At 37.4% G+C, this 21,364-nt stretch overlaps 1 protein-coding gene across 6 annotated transcripts in view; it reads right to left on the bottom strand.

The window, feature by feature from the left end:
- Nucleotides 1–21,364, bottom strand: part of POU2F1 (POU class 2 homeobox 1) — a 191,029-nt gene that overhangs the window by 75,167 nt on the left and 94,498 nt on the right. For 5 of the 6 annotated variants that reach the window (XM_073804711.1, XM_073804723.1, XM_019952709.3 and 2 more), the window contains exon 2: nucleotides 17,943–18,008. In XM_073804711.1, coding sequence (XP_073660812.1) covers nucleotides 17,943–18,008 — 66 coding nt within the window. Of the gene's footprint in view, nucleotides 1–17,942; nucleotides 18,009–21,219; nucleotides 21,359–21,364 lie in introns of those variants that run through there. The other variant, XM_019952711.3, reaches the window with a different exon arrangement.

The following is a 21,364-nucleotide window of genomic DNA, read 5'->3' on the forward strand; positions in this document are numbered from 1 at the left end:
AGAAAAATTCTATGTTACTACAAAACAAGATGCATAATCAGAACTGATGCTACAGGTCATCCATGGGATGGATGATTATTACATATCTGCTAAAAACTTCCACTGCTATTGTATATTCTTCATCTCCTAAGAAATGGTATATGTTTGGGGACTTCCCTGGTGGTCCAGTGGTAAAGAATCTGCCTTCCAATGCAGGCGATGAGGGTTTGATTCTTGGTCGGGGAACAAAGATCCCCCAGGCCGCGGGGCAACTAAGCCTGCGTGCCACAACTACTAAGCTCACGTGCCTCAACTAGAGAGCCTGCGCTCCTCAACTAGAGAGAAAACCCACAGGCCACAACTAGAGAGAAGCCTGCGCATCGCAACGAAAGATCTCGCATGCCTCAACAAAGACCCCAGTGCCACAACTAAGACCCAATGCAGCCAAAGAAATTTAAAAAAAAAGAAAGAAACAAATGGTATATGTTTTACTTTTCTGTTGTTTTTACGTAGATGACTGCACATGAGTGATGCATGATAAGATTTCTATAAATGGTTGATGTTTGTTAAATTAAGTTGATCAGGATGAAAGGTTCTATTTAAACAGATTTTTATTAGTTTTATTCTTAATTGTTGAAAAATGATTTGTGATCTACCAACTACTGAGATCAAGTCTTTTTCAAATAATTTAAACATGTTACATAACAGGAATACTCTGAGGACCAAGAAAACCAGAAGGAAAGTCCTTATTCTAAAATTCTAATATCATAGTAACAAGGTTGTTTACAAAAATCTAGCAAACATTTGCTCTGTTCCACCTTTCACCTTCCTCGTAATCTAGTCAAATGTTCCTTACTCGTCTTTAAGATGTGAGCCAGGTAAATGGTGGCAGTTTCCTGCCTTCTTTGGAAACACAAAAATTCCCTGGAAAGCTGCAGGAAAACTCATTATCCTGATTTTATCTGATGTCAGCGTTCCTGGTTTGAATTATGACCCTTTGCTACCAATCCTTCTTACATTGTTTATTTATATGGATGAACTATCTACTCCCAGACTTCTTTATTGCATTCTATTCCCTGGTTTCATTTTCCCAATATCACAAGGACATCCTTAATTGCCTCTGTTCTTAACCCTATCTAGAGTGCTTTCTTACCTTCCCTTCTACCTAAAAATTTATTATCTATATCCATTATCTATAACTTATCTTTAACTCCTTCACTCTCCCATTTCTCTACCTTAAAAAAAGGGTGGGGGGACCTCCAAGATAGCGGAAGAGTAAGACGTGGAGATCACCTTCCTCCCCATAAATACATCAAAAATACATCTACGTGTGGAACAACTCCTACAGAACACCTACTAAACGCTGGCAGAAGAACTCAGCCTTCCTCAAAGGCAAGAAAATCCCCACGTACCTGGGTGGGGCGAAAGAAAAAAGAAAAAACAGAGACAAAAGAATAGGGACAGGACCTGCACCTCTGGGAGGGAGCAGTGAAGGAGGAAAAGTTTCCACACACTAGGAAGCCCATTAACTGGTGGAGATGGGGGGATGGGTGGGTGGCTTCGGAGCCACGGAGGAGAGCCCAGCAACAGGGGCGCAGAGGGCAAAGCAGAGAGATTCCCACAGAGGATCGGTGCCGACCAGCTCACCAGCCTGAGAGGCTTGTCTGCTCGCCGGCTAGGTGAGCAAAGGGCGGGCGGGGGCTGGGAGCTGAGGCTCGGGCTTCAGAGGTCGTATCCCAGGGAGAGGACTGGGGTTGGCTGCATGAACACAGCCTGCAGGGGGCTAGTGCGCCACAGCTAGCCGGGAGGGAGTCTGGGAAAAACTCTAGATCTGCCTAAGAGGCAAGAGACCATTGTTTCAGGGTGCCCGAGGAGAGGGCATTCCTTTCCTGTCTGCCCACAGAAGGCAGAACACCGCCTAAACGAGCTCCAGATATGGGCACGAGCCACGGCTATCAGCTCGGACACCAGAGATGGTCATGAAACGCTAATGCTGCTGCTGCAGCCACCAAGGAGCCTGTGTGCCAGCACAGGTCACTCTCCACACCTCCCCTCCCGGGAGCCTGTGCAGCCCGCCACTGCCAGGGTCCCGTGATCTAGTGACAACCTCCCCGGGAGAACACACAGAGTGCCTCAGACTGCTGCAATATCACGCTGGCCTCTGCTGCTTGAGGCTCACCCCGCACTCCAATTATAACTACCATACCCCCCGCCCCAACCTGAGTGAGCCAGAGCTCCCTAATCAGCCGCTGCTTTAACCCTGTCCTGTCTGGGTGGGGAAAGTAGCCTGAGGGCAACCTACACACAGAGGTGGGGCAAAAACCAAAGCTGAACCCCAGGAGCTGTGAAAACAAGGAAGAGAAAGGGAAATTTCTCCCAGCAGCCTCAGGAGCAGCAGGTTACATTCCCACAACCAACTTGATGTACCCTGCATCTGTGGAATACCTGAATAGACAATGAATCATCCCAATATTGAGGTGGTGTTCCTTGGGAGCAACTGTAGACTTTGGGTTTCCTGTCTGCGACTGACTTGTTTCTGATTTTTATGTTTATCTTAGCATAGCTTTTAGTGCTTGTTATCACTTGTGGATTTGTTTACTGGTTTGCTTCTTCTCTTCTTTTTTTTAATTACTTTTTAATTTTTTAAATTACTTTATTTTTTTAATTATTATTTTTTCTTTCTTTTTTCTCCCTTTTCCTCTGAGACGTGTGGCTGATAGGGTCTTGGTGCTCCGGCCTGGTGTTAGGCCTGAGTTTCTGAAGTGGGAGAGCCGAGTTCAGGACATTGGACCACCAGAGACCTCCCAGCTCCACGTAATATCAATCAGCAAGAGCTCTTACAGAGACCTCCGTCTCAACGCTAAGACCCAGCATCACCCAACGGCCAGCAAGCTCCAGTGCTGGACGTCTCATACTAAACAACTAGCAAGACAGGAACACAACCCCACCCATTAGCAGAGAGGTGGCCTAAAATCATACTAAGTTCACAGACACCCCAAAACACACCACCAAACGTGGCCCTGCACCCAAGAAAGAAAAGATCCAGCCCCACCCACCAGAACACAGGCACCAGTCCCCTCCACAAGCCACTGAACCAACCTTACCCACTGGGGGCAGATACCAAAAATAACTGGAACTACAAACCTGCAGCCTGTGAAAAGGAGATCCCAAACACAGGAAGTTAAGCAAAATGAGAAGACAAAGACATATGCAGATGAAGGAGCAAAGTAAAAACCCACCAGATCAAACAAATGAAGAGGAAATAGGCAGTATATCTGGAAAACAATTCAGAAGAATGATAGGAAAGATGATACAAAATCTTGGAAATAGAATGGAGAAAATACAAGACATGTTTAACAAGGACCTAAAAGAACTAAAGAGCAAACAATGATGAACAACACAATAAATGAAATTAAAAATTCTCTAGAAGGAATCAATAGCAGAATAACTGAGGCAGAACGGATAACTGACACAGAAGATAAAATAGTGGAAATAACTACTGCAGAGCAGAATAAAGAAAAAAGAATGAAAAGAATTTGAGGACAGTCTTACAGACCTCTGGGACAACATTAAACACATCAACTTTTGAATTATAGGGGTCCCAGGAGAAGAAGAGAAAAAGGAAGGGACTAAAAAAATATTAGAAGAGATTATAGTTGACAACTTCCCTAATATAGGAAAGGAAACAGTCAAACAAGTCCAGGAAGCACAGAGAGTCCCATACAGGATAAATCCAAGGAGAAACACACCAAGACACATATTAATCAAGCTACCAAATATTAAATACAAAGAAAAAATATTAAAGGCAGCAAGGGAAAAGCAACAAATAATATACAAGGGAATCCCCATAAGGTTAACAGCTGATCTTTCAGCAGAAACTCTGCAAGCCAGAAGGGAGTGGTAAGACATATTTACAGTGATGAAAGGGAAAAACCTACAACTAAGATTACTCTACCCAGCAAGGATCTCATTCAGATTTGATGGAGAAATTAAAACGTTGACAAGCAAAAGCTAACAGAGTTCAGCACCACCAAACCAGCTTAACAACAAATGCTAAAGGAACTTCTCTAGGCAGGAAACACAAGAAAAGGAAAAGACCTACAAAAACAAACCCAAAACAATTAAGACAATGGTAATAGGAACATACATATCGATAATTACCTTAAATGTAAATGGATTAAATGCTGCAACCAAAAGACACAGACTGGCTGAATGGATACGAAAACAAGACCCATATATATGCTGTCCACAAGAGACCCACTTCAGACCTAGGGACATATACACACTGAAAGTGAAAGGATGGAAAAAAGATATTCCATGCAAATGAAAATCAAAAGAAAGCTGGAGTAGCAATTCTCATATCAGACAAAATAGACTTTAAAATAAAGACTATAGAAGAGACAAAGAAGGACACTACATAATGATCAAGGGATCAATCCAAGAAGAAGATATAACAATTGTAAATATGCACTCAACATGGGAGCACCTCAATACATAAGGCAAATGCTAACAGCCATAAAAGGGGAAATCGACAGTAACACAATCATAGTAGGGGACTTCAACACCCCACTTTCACCAACGGACAGATCATCCAAAATGAAAATAAATAAGGAAATATAAGCTTTAAATGATACATTAAACAAGATGGACTTAATTAATATTTATAGGGCATTCCATCCAAAAACAACAGAACACACTTTCTTTTCAAGTGTTCATGGAACATTCTCCAGGATAGATTATATCTTGGGTCACAAATCAAGCCTTGGTAGATTTAAGAAAATTGAAATCGTATCAAGTATCTTTTGGGTCCACAACGCTATGAGACTAGATATCAATTACAGGAAAACATCTGTAAAAAATACAAACACATGGAGGCTAAACAATATACTACTAAATAACCAAGAGATCACTGAAGAAATCAAAGAGGAAATCAAAAATACCTGCAAACCAATGACAATGAAAGCACGACGACCCAAAACTTATGGGATACAGCGAAAGCAGTTCTAAGAGGGAAGTTTATAGCAATACAATCCTACCTCAAGAAACAGGAAACATCTCCAATAAACAACCTAACCTTACACCTAAAGCAATAAGAGAAAGAAGAACAAAAAAACTCCAAAGGTAGCAGAGGGAAAGAAATCATAAAGATCAGATCAGAAATAAATGAAGGAAATGACAGCAAAGATCAATAAAACTAAAAGCTGGTTATTTGAGAAGATAAACAAAATTGATAAACCATTAGCCACACTCATCAACAAAAAAAGGGAGAAGATTCAAATCAATAGAGTTAGAAGTAAAAAAGGAGAAGTAACAACCGATAATGCAGAAATACAAAGGATCATGAGAGATTACTACAAGAAACTATATGCCAACAAAATGGACAACCTGGAAGAAATGGCCAAATTCTTAGAAAAGCACAATCTTCCAAGACTGAACCACGGAGAAATAGAAAATATAAACACGCCAATCACAAGCACTGAAACTGAAACTGTGATTTAAAATCTTCCGGCAAACAAAAGCCTAGGACCAGATGGCTTCACAGGTGAATTCTATCAAACATTTAGAGAAGAGCTAACACCTATCCTTCTCAAACTCTTCCAAAGTATAGTAGAGGGAAGAACACTCCCAAACTCATTCTACGAGGCCACCATCACCCTGATACCAAAACCAGAGAAAGATGTCACAAGAAAAGAAAACTACAGGACAATATCACTGATGAACATAGAGGCAAAAATCCTCAACAAAATAACTAGGAAACAGAATCCAACAGCACATTAAATGGATCATACACCATGATCAAGTGGAGTTTATCCCAGGAATGCAAGGATTCTTCAATATACGCAAGTCAATCAATGTGATACACCATATTAACAAATTGAAGGAGAAAAACCATATGATCATCTCAATAGATGCAGAAAAAGCCTTTTGACAAAATTCAACACCCATTTATGATAAAAACTCTCCAGAAAGTAGGCACAGAGGGAACTGACCTCAACATAATAAAGGCCATATATGACAAACCCACAGCCAACATCATTCTCAATGGTGAAAAACTGAAACCATTTGCTCTAAAATCAGGAACAAGACAAGTATGCCCACTCTTGCCACTATTATTCAACATAGTTTTGAAAGTTTTAGCCACTGCAATCAGAGAACAAAAAGAAATAAAATGAGTCCAAATCAGAAAAGAATTAAAGCCGTCACTGTTTGCAGATGACATGATACTATATATGGAGAATCCTAACAATACCACCAGAAAACTACTAGAGCTAATCAAAGAATTTGGTAAAGTAGCTGGATACAAAATTAATGCACAGAAATCTCTTGCATTCGTATACACTAATGATGAAAAGTCTGAATGAGAAATTAAGGAAACAGTCCCATTTACCACTGCAACAAAAAGAATAAAATACCTAGGAATAAACCTACCTAAGGAGACAAAAGACCTGTGTGCAAGAAATTATAATACACTGATGAAAGAAATTAATGATGATATAAACCGATGGAGAGATATACCATATTCCTCGATTGGAAGAATCAACATTGTGAAATTGACTATACTACCCAAAGCAATCTACAGATTCAGTGCAGTCCCTATCAAACTACCAATGGCATTTTTCACAGAACTAGAACAAAAAATTTCACAATTTAGGGGGCTTCCCTGGTGGCGCAGTGGTTGAGAGTCCGCCTGCCGATGCAGGGGACACAGGTTTGTGCCCCGGTCCGGGAAGATCTCACATGCTGCGGAGCGGCTGGGCCCGTGAGCCATGGCCGCTGGGCCTGCACGTCCGGAGCCTGTGCTCCGTAACGGGAGAGGCCACAACAGTGAGAGGCCCACATACAGCCAAAAAAAAAAAAAAAAAAAAAAAATTTCACAATTTGTATGGAAACACAAAAGACTCCGAATAGCCAAAGCAATCTTGAGAAAGAAAAATGGAGCTGGAGGAATCAGACTCCTTGACTTCAGACTATTTTACAAAGCTACAGTAATCAAGACAGTATGGTACTGGCACAAAAACAGAAAATATAGATCAATGGAACAGGATAGAAAGCCCAGAGATAAACCAACGCATATATGGTCACCTTATCTTTGATAAAGGAGGCAAGAATATACAATGGAGAAAAGACCGTCTCTTCAATAAGCGGTGCTGGGAAAACTGGACAGCTACATGGAAAAGAATGAAATTAGAACACTTCCTAACACCATACAGAGAAATAAACTCAAAATGGATTAAAGACCTAAATGTAAGGCCAGACACTATTAGAGGAAACTTAGGAGGAAACTTAGAGGAAAACATAGGAAGAACACTCTTTGACGTAAATCACAGCAAGATCCTTCCTGACCCACATCCTAGAGAAATGGAAATAAAAACAAAAATAAACAAATGGGACCTAATAAAACTTCAAAGCTTTTTCACAGCAAAGGAAACCATAAACAAGACGAAAAGACAACCCTCAGAATGGGAGAAAATATTTGCAAACGAAGCAACTGACAAAGGCTTAATCTCCAAAATATACAAGCAGTTCATACAGGGTCAATATAAAAGAAAACAAACAACCCAATTCAAAAATGGGCAGAAGATCTAAATAGACATTTCTCCAAAGAAGATATACAGATTGCCAACAAATACATGAAAGGATGCTCAACATCACTAATCATTAGAGAAATGCAAATCAAAACGACAATGAGGTATCACCTCACACCGGTGAGAATGGCCATCGTCAAAAAATCTACAGAGAGTAAATGCTGGAGAGGGTGTGGAGTAAAGGGAACACTTTTGCACTGTTGGTAGGAATGTAAATTGATACAGCCACTACGGAGAATCGTATGGAGGTTCCTTAAAAAACTAAAAATAGAACTACCATACGACCCAGCAATTCCAGTACTGGGCATATACCCTGGGAAAACCATAATTCAAAGAGTCATGTACCACAATCTTCAGTGCAGCTCTATTTACAATAGCCAGGACATGGAAGCAACATAAGTGCCCAACGACAGATCAATGTATAAAGAAGATGTGGCACATATATGCAGTGGAATATTACTCAGCCATAAAAAGAAATGAAATTGAGTTATTTGTATTGAGGTGGATGGACCTAGAGTCTGTCATACAGAGTGAAGTAACTCAGAAAGAGAAAAACAAATACTGTATGTTAACACATATATATGGAATCTAAACAAACAAAAAAATGGCTCTGCAAACCTAGGGGCAGGACAGGAATAAAGACGCAGACATAGAGAATAGACTTGAGGACACGGGGAGGGGGAAGGGTAAGATGGGAGGAAGTGAGAGAGTGGCATGGGCATATATACACTACCAAATGTAAAATAGATAGCTAGTGGGAAGTAGCCACATAGCACAGGGAGATCAGCTCTGTGCTTTGTGACCACCTAGAGGGGTTGGATAGGGATGGTGGGAGGGAGATGCAAGACGGAGGGGATATGGGGATATATAGCTGATTCACTTTGTTGTACAGCAGAAACTAACACAACATTGTAAAGCAATTATACTCCAATAAAGGTGTTAAAAATTAAAAAAAAAAAGAGTGGTGGTGGGGGAGAGGGTTTCTTCTACTCTAAGCTACTTCATTTACCAGTGCTCTGAAACCCAACACCTCCCTTCTCCTGAGGAACTTTGATTCCTGAATCATCCATCCTTTCTTTACCACTCCCCTCCTAGTAGTTTTCTCCTACCTTATAAACAGACTTGACCTCCTCTCCCATTCTTTCCTTCCTTTTATTCAATATATCATCATCATCACCATACTCATACTCATAGTAAATACTAATTATTGAGCACTTACTGAGTTACACATCTACTTGCTTTCAACATCAATTCTATGCAATGTATTATTATTATTTATTTCCATATTATAGCTAAGAAAACCATGGCACATAAGGAAATAATGTGCCCAAGGTAACATAACTAGTAAGTGAAAGAACCAGGATCTGAATCCAGATGGTTTGGTTACAGGGCCAAACTCTTAATCACTGTGCTACACAGCTTCTCATAGAGCTTCTAGTAAAAGAGTTGCCTACATTTATCTTTCCTTGCCTCAACTATTCACTTCTCTATCAACAGCAATTTTTTTCCCTGCCACTTACCTAAAACCTTTTAAAAAGTCCCTAGTATACAGAACAGATAAACAACAAGGTACTATTGTACAGAACAGGGAACTATATTCAATATCCTGTAATAAACCATAATGAAAAAGAATATGAAAAAGAAATATATGCATAACTAAATCACTTTGTTGTACAGCAGAAATTAACATAACATTGTAAATCAACTATACTTCAGTAAGATAAAGTTTTTAAAAAGTCCCTAGTAACTACTAACTGTCAAATCCAAAGGTCACATTTTAAGCTTTCTATGTCTCCACCTCTTTGCAAGACTTGATTACAATGAATACTAACTCCATGAACTTTGCTGTCTGGTTCACTTCTTTTTTAAAAGAATATTTAGTTATTTATTTGGTTGTGCCAGGTCTTAGTTGCGTCAGGCAGGCTCCTTCGTTGTGGCATGCAGGCTCCTTAGTTCTGGCATGTGAACTCTTAGTTGTGGCATGCATGTGGGATCTAGTTCCCGGACCAGGGATGGAAACCGGGCCCCCTGCATTGGGAGCGCAGAGTCTTAACCACTGTGGCACCAGGGAATTCCATGTTGGGTTCACTTCTGATCTCCACGGTTGCTCTTTCTTAGACCACTTAAGCATTGTCCAAAGGAAATTTATGTGATGATGGAAATGTTTTATATATATGCTATCTAATGTGGTAGCCACTAACCACATGTGGCTACTGAGCACTAGAAGGGTGGCTAACTTGACTGAATTTTTAATTTAATTTTAATTTAAACAGCCAAATGCAGCCTGTGGCCATCGTACTGGACATCCTACTTCATGTACTTCTCTTCCTCTGTCTGCCCTTTCTATGTTGTAGAGGAGTTTTACCCTTGGTCCTCTTCTCAGCTATTCCACTCTCTTCCCAGCAGTATCTCCCTGCTAAGTACTTTCACATCTATATAAGCAACCAGATTTCTTTCCTCAGGAACATATCTCTATCTCCAATTACTCACTTCCTCACCTGCAAGTACCATATGGCACCCAAATGCAACATCTTCAAAACTGAATGTATCACCTCATTGTCAAGTCTACTCCTAGCTCAGGCAGTCCCTACTCAGGTAATGATGCTACGTCTATCCCAGTCCCAAGCCAAATACAGGTATTCATTTTAGATTACTCCCTTTCTTGCTTGCTTTTTTTTTTTACTCCCTCTCAATCTCCTCTCCTCCTCTCGCAAATGCTTATTAAATCTGACCCCTGGCTTCCACTGCCACTGCTCTAAGCCAGAATGCTATATAATGGATCTAACTGAAACAGTAATGGAGTCTAGTTTTTTGCTTCAAGCAAGATTAAAGTATAACATGGCTGGAAAAATCTTTTATACTTAGAAAAAAAGAACACAAAAAAGTGGCATGATAGGAAGCTAAACTGCTTTGTAAGGAAGAAGGGAGAATATTACTATCTCACAATCTGTGCCTAAAGCATCCTTTTAGAAACAAATCTTATTAATATTCCAAATTCTATTGGTAATGAATAAAAATGAAATGGATACTACCTTTAAAATCTTAATTTTTGTTACTGGGTTATCACTTGGTGAAAAGATCAATTGCTCATTCACTCAGTTAACAAAAGTATAATCTTAATTCAAATGTCACTTAGTATTCTCATAAGCTCTGCAGTACACCCCAAAACAACAACAAAAAATTCCCCACATGCAGCAAAGGGCACGGCCAGGGCAAGTTTCTCATTATGTAGTGGTCAGAATCTCTTAGAAGCCATGTACTTTAACTGACATCTACCAAACCAAACACCAGAGGAGAGCCATCTTTCCTATAAGTGTTTGACTTTTTGCTTCTAGACCACCAAGAACAGAGTAATATATCCTCCATCATGCTCCTGAGGCTCTAGAAGTGCTCCAGCCAATTTCAATGACCTGTGGAACTACCCACTATTTAAAACATCACTATGAAGGAAGACCAAGAAAAATCAGTGTCGGTATTGGTATTTCCACCCTGAGGCTTATAAGAGCACTTGGGCCAGTGCAGAATGAAGCCCACACAGTAAAATACGTAATACATTAAAAATAATAACAGTAATAAGAATATTAGTAATAACCCCTGGATAAATGTAAGTTCAAAAGAAAATGGCCCTGTGGAGTCTGAAATGTACAACTGCTATACTCTGTTTTGATGAGAACTTTATGTGAGGCCTGTTCCTCAGTGAATTTCTGAGGCTTCGACTGAAAATGCTGGTATTTCATCTGGAAATATTTTCCAAAACTAGCGCTGCTTCAAGACATCAAGATTCTTCAATTATTATGAAAAATAGCAGATATATTCACTGGTACCCTGGTCTTTTCAACATCCTTTGTCCTCATCTTGGAAAAAATGATGTTTGATCATGCTCTCTTAAGAATATAACTCCCTAATATTAGCCATGGCACTAATAAGTCTCACAGAACAGATGCATCATTTGTTGCTAAGAACTTCTGATAGTATTTTTGGAATGCCACTTCATAAATGTATATTAGGTTGCATTAACAAATTTCTTTGACTTTTTCAGTTGCCAAAAAGATCTTGATATTATCCTGGGGAAAAAAATCATTTGAATGAAAAATCTAGTGAACCAGGTCAGGATAGGAAGCCTTAGCTCCACCATAATTCAGGTTACAAAAAAGACTTACAGTTAATTGACCATAAACTCAGTGAATCAACAGGTTAAAACTGAGTCCTCTGAAAATTGAGTCCTTGTCTGGTTATAAGGTGAGTCAGTTGCTTTAAAATAAAACAACTTTTAATATTTCAAAACAGTTAAATATTATCAGAAAAAATAACATTCTAGATTTTAAAAATTTAATCTGATGTCATTTTTAACTTTATTAATTATAAAAAAATAATTATAATAAGCCAGTTGTAAGTTTTAAAAAATAACAATAATAAGCCAATGGTAACAGCACTGGCTGCACTAAAGTCTGTAACACTAATTCTGAGGATGACTAAATGATAAAGGATTTAGAAATCACATGGCACGATGGGAAAAATCTGAAGGAATTAGAAACCTTCAGTACAGCTTTATTCCTCCCATGTTAGCTTTACTGTTTCTTCATCCTAAACATACGCTGTCTACTACCATCACATTTAGATCCTACCCAGCTTCAAGGTCCAGTTTAAGTCCCACCTTCTTCAAAGCCTTCCCTCATCCTCCCAGCTAGAAATGATTTCTCCCTACACTGAATTCTCATAGACTCATGTCTATGAGACATTCTTATGAATATTCTTATAATTCTTATGAATATTCTATTACATTTCCATACATGTAAGATAAATTTCCTGAGAACAAATTAATATTTTATTCAACTTTAGTGATCCTACTGAGTATAGTACAGTGTCTTGCACAGTGGAGACAAAACAAAAGGAACAACATAGCTCAAAGGATAAGAGGATGGCTCTGCTCACTTTTATAGATATGTGTTTATAGATATGTGTGACTTTTGTCAAGGGACTAAAAACATCTAAGCCTCAATCCCTGATCTATAAAGAGAAAAAAATAATGCCTCATATGGTTGTTATAAGGATTAAATGAGACAATCTATGTAAGTGTTTAACACATCTAGTAAATACTTAATGAATGACAGCCACTATTATATTAAATTATTACTTTATAATGATTTGTAATATTTTATAATATATTACTTTATAATAAGTCACTTTATAATAAATGTCAAATAAATGAAGAAGACGTAGAATAGGGCAATGACTTCCAGAAGAGCTTTCATTTTTAAAAGATGAGGAAAATCATTTTAATCTGTGTTACTGGTAAGGGCAGAATTCAAAAAAGTATAGATAACAGAGTTGTACAACAACAGAATACGGTGCATTAAAAATTAACTATTCCCTAACAATGGATGAGTCCAAGCACAGGGTAGATGACCATCTGTCAGGAATACTGATGAAAGAAGTCCGCCCTTTGATTAAAAAGTGAGCAAGCCTTTAAAATTTGTCTAATATTTTTTACATTAAAGAAAATGCTTTGGTTTTCCCTACCGATGTTTATAAAACTTTATACAGCGGCTTTACTTTTCCAATTGTCATCTATAATACAGTTGGTCAGATTTAATTTAGGATAAAGTACCGTGGCAGGCAGAACAGCCAACTCAAAGACGTCCACATCTTAATCTCAGATGCTGTGAATAGTTACCTTACATGGTAAAAAAGATTCTGCAGATCGGATCAAGTCAAGGGTCCTGAGATGGGGGGAATTTATCCTCGATTATCTGGGTGGACCCAGTGTAATCACAAAATGGTCTTTATAAGAGAAAGAGGGAGGCAGGAGAGTCAGAGAAGATGTGATGATGGAAGCAGGGGTCAGAGAGAGAGAGACAGAGAGAGAGAGAGAGAGAGACAGAAAAGAGAGAGAGACAGAGAGGGGAAGACAGACAGACAGACAGACTTAAAGACACTTTACTTCTGGCTTTGAAGATGGAGGAAGAGGCCATAAACCAAGGAATGTAGGTAGCCTATAGAAGCTAGAAAAGGGAAGGAAACGAATTCTCTCCACAGAGCCTCCAGAAGGAATGCAGCCCTTCCAAACCCTAATTTTAGGACTTCTGAACTCCAGAGCTGTAAGATACTAAATTTGTGTTGTTTTACCTAGCAATTTCACTATTAGTTATATACCCCAAAGAACTGTGTGCCAATGTTCAATGCAGCATTAATTCACAATGGCTAAAAGGTGGAAACAACCCAAGTGTCTATAAACAGATGAATGGATAAACAAAATGTGGTACAAACATACAATGGAGTATTATTCATCTGTAGATTGCGTAACATAGATAAACTTGAAAATATGCTAAGCGAACTAAGTCAGACACAAAAGAACAAATATTGTATGATTCCACTTAATATAAAGTATCTAGAATAGGCAAATTCAGAGACATAAGATACACATCTGTTTTCTTTAATTTGAGCTGACCCACAAGAAGCTTATTACTCCTTTTTATTTATTTTAATCAATTCCTTAAAGGTAACTATGTCAAAACTCATTCACTCTACTCCTACCCCCAAATCCATTTCATTCAAAATCTTTGAGGTAGTATGAGATAATGAGAGGGAGGGGATATATGTATACATATAGCTGATTCGTTTCATTGTACAGCAGAAACTAAGACAATATTGTAAAGCAACTATACTCCAATTAAAAAAAAGAAAAAAGAAAGAAAGGTAATGAAAGGCTCACAGTCTTTTCAATCACAAATTACTAAATAGTTCTGAATTTATTTCCCTTATCTGTAAAATAGGCATAATACTATTTACCTTATAAGAGTATTTTAACAATTATGAAGTGTATACAATAAAGCAGCTAGCCGTGCACATATAGTAAGAATTCAACAAATGGTAACTGCTGCTATTATTATTACTATTATCTTTGCCTTCCCCTCCGATGACCGACTCAACTACTTAAAAGAGAAATAAGAAAAATGGAACAATCTGACATGAATTATTCCTCATTTTCCTTCTCCTTTCCACCTCAATTTTCTGTCATTGTTTGATCTTAGCTTCTTCTCCCCAATATAAAAAAAGGGTATATCTTTTTCCATTTTCAAAGTTAACCCTCCATTCTGTACTTTTGATCCTAACTCCTTCCCCTACCTCAGTTCCATCAGTTGTTTTTCTTTAATTCCTTTCTCTCTGGTGGTTCCTTCCACCTGGCCTATGAACATACTCAAATTTCCTCAAAGAAATACCACTATGGTACTTTCCTATACCTCTTCTTGAATTACCTCCTCTTGAATTATCCTGAATCCGTCACCTGCGTATCTGTCTCATCTCTCATGGATTGCTAACTCTTCAAAGACTGAGTGTATCTCATTTATTTGCATAACATCTTTTAATAACACCAAGTATAGTATTTTACATATAGGACAGGCACAGACTTAAATAAATGAATAAACCTAAGCAACAGATTTTCTATGAACATATAAGGGCTGTTTGACAAAAGCGCATTGTCAGATTTAGCTGCTCAACCTAAATAAATCACTCTGGTTGGAGAAAGGCAAAGAAGTAACGTATCAAATACAATCTTAATTTTATAATACCATTCTCTTAAAATGTCACAAAATCAAAAATTATTTTTTCCTGAAATGTTTAAAATTGTTGTAGTCTACACGAAAGTATTCTGAATCCAGAAAATGTGAAACTTTGGTTTTATTATAATGCTAGTGTTCTTTCCATTGAAAAGTTTTCTTGTTACTCATAAACCAACAAAAACTAAGAACCCATATATGCTTTACAGTTAAGCAATCTGCAGGTTTGTTAGTTATATTTTAAAATAAAAATCCATTTATAAGCAAGTAATTATCTGAATAAACTGTAATTTTATTTTGTTTTATTATTTTTTGACTGCGCTGAATGGCATGCGGGATCTTAGTTCCCCAACCAGGGATTGAACCCTCGCCCCCTGCAGTGGTAGCGCATAGTCTTAACCACTGGACCACCAGGGAAGTCCCAGTAGACTGTAATTTTACATTTAATGTATCAGACATGGTACTTAGTATGCAAACTGGAACTCAAATGTATTTTTACTTTCCTAAGCTAACCAACTGACATCAGTGGGAAATGCTAAGAACACAGTGACAGACCCTTAACATTTGAGAAACTAGACATTCAAGGTTATCCTCAAGTGAATGTAAAAGCCCATAATATGGAAGTAATGTGTAATTTTATAAAGGCAACAAATGCTTCAGTCAACATACAGAAAGTGAGTCACCACGCTCCAGAGTTAGGATGGCTGATCATCTCATGTTTGATCCAATTTCTCTTATTTCATTAGCAGTGATTCTTGTGAAAAAGGAATAAAGATTTTCCCTATTTGTAAAATCAACTACCACTGCTGCTGGTGGAAATAAAAAAAGTCTAAGAAAGCACTAGCTTTCAGCCACAAAATCAGAGTCTTAGAGACATTAAAAAGTAAAATATCTAAATTCATACTGCTTAGCTCTATGGTGAATGAGTCTGCCATGCAATCCACATTAAAACAGGGCAAGAAATTCATGGGACTGTTTCAGCAAGTGTTCCAGCTAGAATTTATCTTACATAGCTCTATAAATGGTTTTAGACCCAAATATATATATACAAAGCTTTGCTTAAATTTTCAGTTTTATTTTATTACAGTTCATGGGAGAAACCATATGCAGGGTGTAAACCATATGCAGGGTGTAAATCCTAATCCTGCCTTTATTTCCCGGCTGGTTTTGTGCCTCAATTTCCTATTCCTTGAAATAATACCTAACTTGCAGGGCTGCCATAAGAACTCAAAACTCAGGTAATGCATACAGTGCTTAAGATTTTAAAAAACATGTCATCAGGGTTTTATTAAATGTGGTGCTCAATAAATGGTAGCTACTGAAACTTCTATTATAGTAATGGATTCCCAAGGAATCCGATATAGTGTTTTTTCAGTGTTCTCCAATCATTCTGAGTCTGTTTCTCTTCCCTTAGAAATACATGCCTCTTCTTTGAATCTGAATTCTTTAGGCATGGATGTCCTGCTCACTCTCTTCTAGTGTCTTAATGGGATCAGCTACCCTATTTCTCTCTGCAAACAAGTCCCATACCTAAGCTAGATGGCCACAATACTGGCAGAGGGACTGCTGCTACAAAAAAATGCAAGGCGGAGCCCAAACAGGGGACAGAAAGGAGACTGGCTGACACTTCAGACAGAACAGAATGCTGCCCCTCCCCTTCGCGGGATGTATTTACAGCAGCCTACCTGGCTAGCCTCAGTTGGAGTAACTTGAGAGACATGTTAAATACAGCAGGAAGCCCCACTGCTCAGTTTCACATAAAGAGGCAGGTATGCTTTAAAGATTAACAAATATCTCCAGGTACCAAAAAATTTTAAACGAAAGATATGTAGGCAGGAAGCTGCTGTATTGGTTCAACTCATTTACTTCAAATTAAAAGGTGTTATGGCCAGTAGGGGTGGAAAACAAAGACAGTCTCCAAGAGTGACTCTCATTTTTACTATCTCTCATAGTTAGGCATTTTAAAAATCACGAGTCAAAGAGGCAACACTCTCTGCTAGTAAAAACCTAGTGAAACTATTACTTTCTGGGTATTCCTGCCCATAATTCCCTTCTTAAATGGTTGATAAAGATACAGAGTCAAATGTCGAGTATGGGCTGTGGAGACAATCTATCCTTTACAGACTCACCTTCCTCCCATGGGGGCCTCAGTTTCCTCATTTTTATGGTATTAATTTTCTCTTTATACAGGGTTTAATCAAGTGTAAATTTTTTTTAAAAAATTACGAAATAAAAGGATGTATTAGAAACAGGTGTGTGTTTTTATCTACTCACAATACCATTACTTCAATACAATTTATACTGAATGTGGATAAGATTTCCCATTTTGATTAACACCTATAACAAGAGCAACTTTTTTGTTATAGCCATTCAACTTTTTTGAATGGCTGCGTAGCTGGCACCATGCTTAACACATTTCCTTTAACACTCATAATGACTTATGAAATTTATTATCCCCATTTTATAGGTGAACAAATTAAGTCTTTTTCAAAAAGACTGGGGAAACTGCCTGAAGTTACACAGCTTAGTAAGTGGCTAGTAAGTCATTCCCAGAACTAACTGACCCAAAGGACTAGTCTCTCAACTACTCTGTAGTTTCTCTGATATATGGCAGCAAAAGATGAAACAATCTGCAGAAGAAGTTAGATAATCTTAAGTCAATACAATCCCAGTTCCTGCAAATACTAGCTAATATTTGACAACTCAATACTCAAATTGGTCTTTATTCACCGAATACAAGTCACAGTTAAATGGGAAGTTTCTTCTTTTAGCTCTATTACATCTAAATAAAAAGCTGGATCTGAGAACGATCTTGTACCTGTGTTGCCATCTCCACTCTCCATAGATGGTTTACTGGTTTCTGACGGATTGTTCATTCTTGAGTCTGCAATAAATCAGAAGAGAATAGGTTTTGAAAATATTGGGGATGTGGTTAGGGAGGCAAAATTGTGGCAAAGGAAAAGGTCAAGAATATTGACTATTGTTACAGTCCTACAGTTCAAGGAGAGATGGTATCAACATTAAAACATTGCAAACTATAACAAAATTTTATCTGAAAGAAATTCAGGATTCCTTTAACTCTGAAGTGATCCACAAATAAATTGTCTTTCTAAAGAACCTTAAGATTCTTCCAAGAGAAATAACAGAAATCTAACCTGCAAAAAAAATTATAATAGAGTATAATATAAAAAAGAGGAAAAATGTTTTATAATATGAAGCATAAAGTATATTAAATAAACAAAGTTGGGGCAGGGAGGAGGAGAGAAGTACCTCACGAAGTAAAATGTTATTCCCAAATAAAGTTTCTTTTTTCATAAGTAAAGATATTCATTAATTGTAACCTAAATAATCTACTGGTAACCTTGATTACAGACTGGACAATACCTCAACCTAACAGAATAAAATGAAAACATGTCTAAGAAAAATATCTCCATATTTACTCCCCACCCCCTGCCCCAAAACAAATTAAACATGCGTCAAAGTGAGAATATATCAAATTCAAACCTCAATCATAAACCAGTACAAGAAGCTGGCCTACAAGGCATAACAGATACATCTAATAACTGCAAAATTAAATCACAACCACACCCAGTTAAAAATTATACTGCCTTGATATCCTAAATGAATGCTTTCATAGTAATACATTTTCATCAAGCAATATTAAGTATCCTAGAAGATATGCAAGAGGAAAGACAAGAACAAGTCTGCTTTTCTTCTACCTCTCCTAAAGGGTAAAAACTATACATTTAATATGTATCTTATTCTACTTCTCCTGTGAACTCAAACTTAGCATATTTATAGTCAAAGAAGTTTACCATCAAGCAAGCTCTACCTTTTCTCTCAATGGGTTAAGAACCATTTAACTATAATTATTAGCAGAGAATAATACTTAAACTATATATTATATTCAATTTTTTGACTGAACAGCCCATTTTGTCATCTGCTTAAATGTTTAACTAGAAAATCAAAACAATCATTAGTAGTCCCAACCGTGTTGTCCATGTTTACTTTATCCACATGCATAACTGATGAGAAAGATCAAGAATCCTTCTCTCATAAATTTCATTTCCAACCTGGAAGCTGTGTAATAGCTTTTTAAATAGTTTTTGAAACAAATGCTTGCCTTATGGGCTTAAGCAGTTCTATCATATATTTGTTTTGTTCTTCACATGTTCAAAGGGTTCAAATTTGTATGTCTGTGGTCATAAATGAGGGTAGTTCTATAACTTCCTTCCCCCTACAGAAAAATTTAAATATCATCTGAAAGCATACTAAGGTTTGAAAGGAACAGGTGTACAGCTTAGTAAACATCAGCTTTCTGAATGACTTAACCAAAATCTTATGAAAGTCAACAAAAACCACAACAAATGTAATAGAATACACCATTAAGCATACATGCTGCTCAATGCTTCCTTTAGAGTGTATTTTAAAAGAAAGTGGGAAAAAATGATAAAGCAGTTAACATTCATCAGAAGGGTAACAATGTTTTCCACATACCATAAAAACAAAGCTGTAGGCATAATTCTCAACAAGTCATGACCTGCACAACTCATATCCTGATTTCCACATCTAAAAATTAAAAATTATGTCACAGGTATTCTATGTGAATCTTCTATGCATTTTCTATCAAACTGTCAAGAGTTTAATACACATACACAAAAATAAATAAATCCTGATTAACTGAACAACTATGAATGTTGTACACTGGAATGGAATGGAAGAATGTTTAAATGATATTTACTGTGAACTGGAAATTACAGATATAATGTCTAATTCTAAAATATAATGCTAAAAATATTTCAGAAAGGTACTTTCCTTTCCTTTCTTGAGTTCCCAACTTAGTAGATGTAAAAGAGTAAATACAAGTAAGTTCTTTTTTTGATATGTGAAGTTTGTTTTTTCCCTCTGGGCACACTGAACTGACTGTATGAGTCTAATACACAGTCTACAGGTTGCTCTTGGATTGAATTCTTGACATCAGTTTGTTATTTTAGTCATTCACCCTTTAAATAGTTATTTTTACCATGCTGTACAAGTATTAGTACTACCCTGGGTTTAGGCCATGCCTTCCAGCTAAAAATTCAAACATTTTCAGAACTATCATTTTATTTTATCCGCAACTACTGTGATGGTGATGGGGGGCAGCCTCAATTTTTCAAGCAGGAAAAATTACCTACAGGAAAAAAAAATCATTTGTAGAGGTTTTAAAACTAAGATATCAGAGACCTGGAGTTCTTATCATCACCTGGAGAGGTGACTAGAGTAACCCAAAGAGGTTTCAACAATTTTGCATACAAACAGAAAAAACTCAACACAAAATATGGCCACCATGGTCACAATAAGTCTAAAAAACAAAGTGCCTCAATCTATTTTAAATCTTAATCACCAAAGAGAGTTTATATATTCAAGCCACACTTCCCCCTCCCCAAATCTTGTTGTTCTATAGGAAAAACTCTAAAAACAGGCTTTCCAGCACTTAAAAATTATTTCCTGAAGAACAGAAGTTGATTTTTTAAAAATAAAAAAGGCTAGTATTAGCCAAAATTTGAAAACAGTTAACAGTTTCTAAAATCTGGAAATTGATCAACAGTCCTATTGCAGTAACCATTCCAATTACCTTCTGCATTAGCATTTATGGGAACAACTATGCACTATGGCTCCATCTTATTTTTCACTAGGCATTTTTTAGAGAAGACATTCACATTCGGTATGCAAAACTTTTTAAATTAATATGTACATATTATTTAGGTACACTTTATACCTTGTTTCAGATTTAGACTGCTTTTAGAACTACATGAAATGCTCTCAATAGAAATTTCCAAAAAGCAAAAATGTCCTCCATTCCAGTTGAACTCTAAATCCACACTATTTACTGAAAATATCCTCTGAACCAGAAGAGCTAGTGGTAGGGAGGGACCTACTGCAAATTCAAGCAGGCTTGTGCTTTGCAAATGCTTTCCTCCTTCCCAGCTCAATCCACTTCTCCCCCCTCCCCCGAGTTGGTTGCATATGCGATTAAGCATTTATGCATAGTCAACTCCACACATGCTATTTCCATATTAAAGCTTATAAGAAAGAACCGTGCTGGTACCCACCTAGAACATAGTCACTGCAGTCCAGCATTGCTGTGAAATCTTCTAGAGGTTCAGACAGTCCAAAGCAAGGAAGAAACAGGTAGCGGTTTGGGGTAGGGGAAAGAAGGTACTATTATTTCTAACAAATCTACACTATATCCTTAAA

The sequence above is a fragment of the Tursiops truncatus genome, chromosome 1 (genome assembly GCF_011762595.2).
Source record: "Tursiops truncatus isolate mTurTru1 chromosome 1, mTurTru1.mat.Y, whole genome shotgun sequence".
In the NCBI taxonomy this organism is placed as follows: Eukaryota; Metazoa; Chordata; class Mammalia; order Artiodactyla; family Delphinidae; genus Tursiops; species Tursiops truncatus.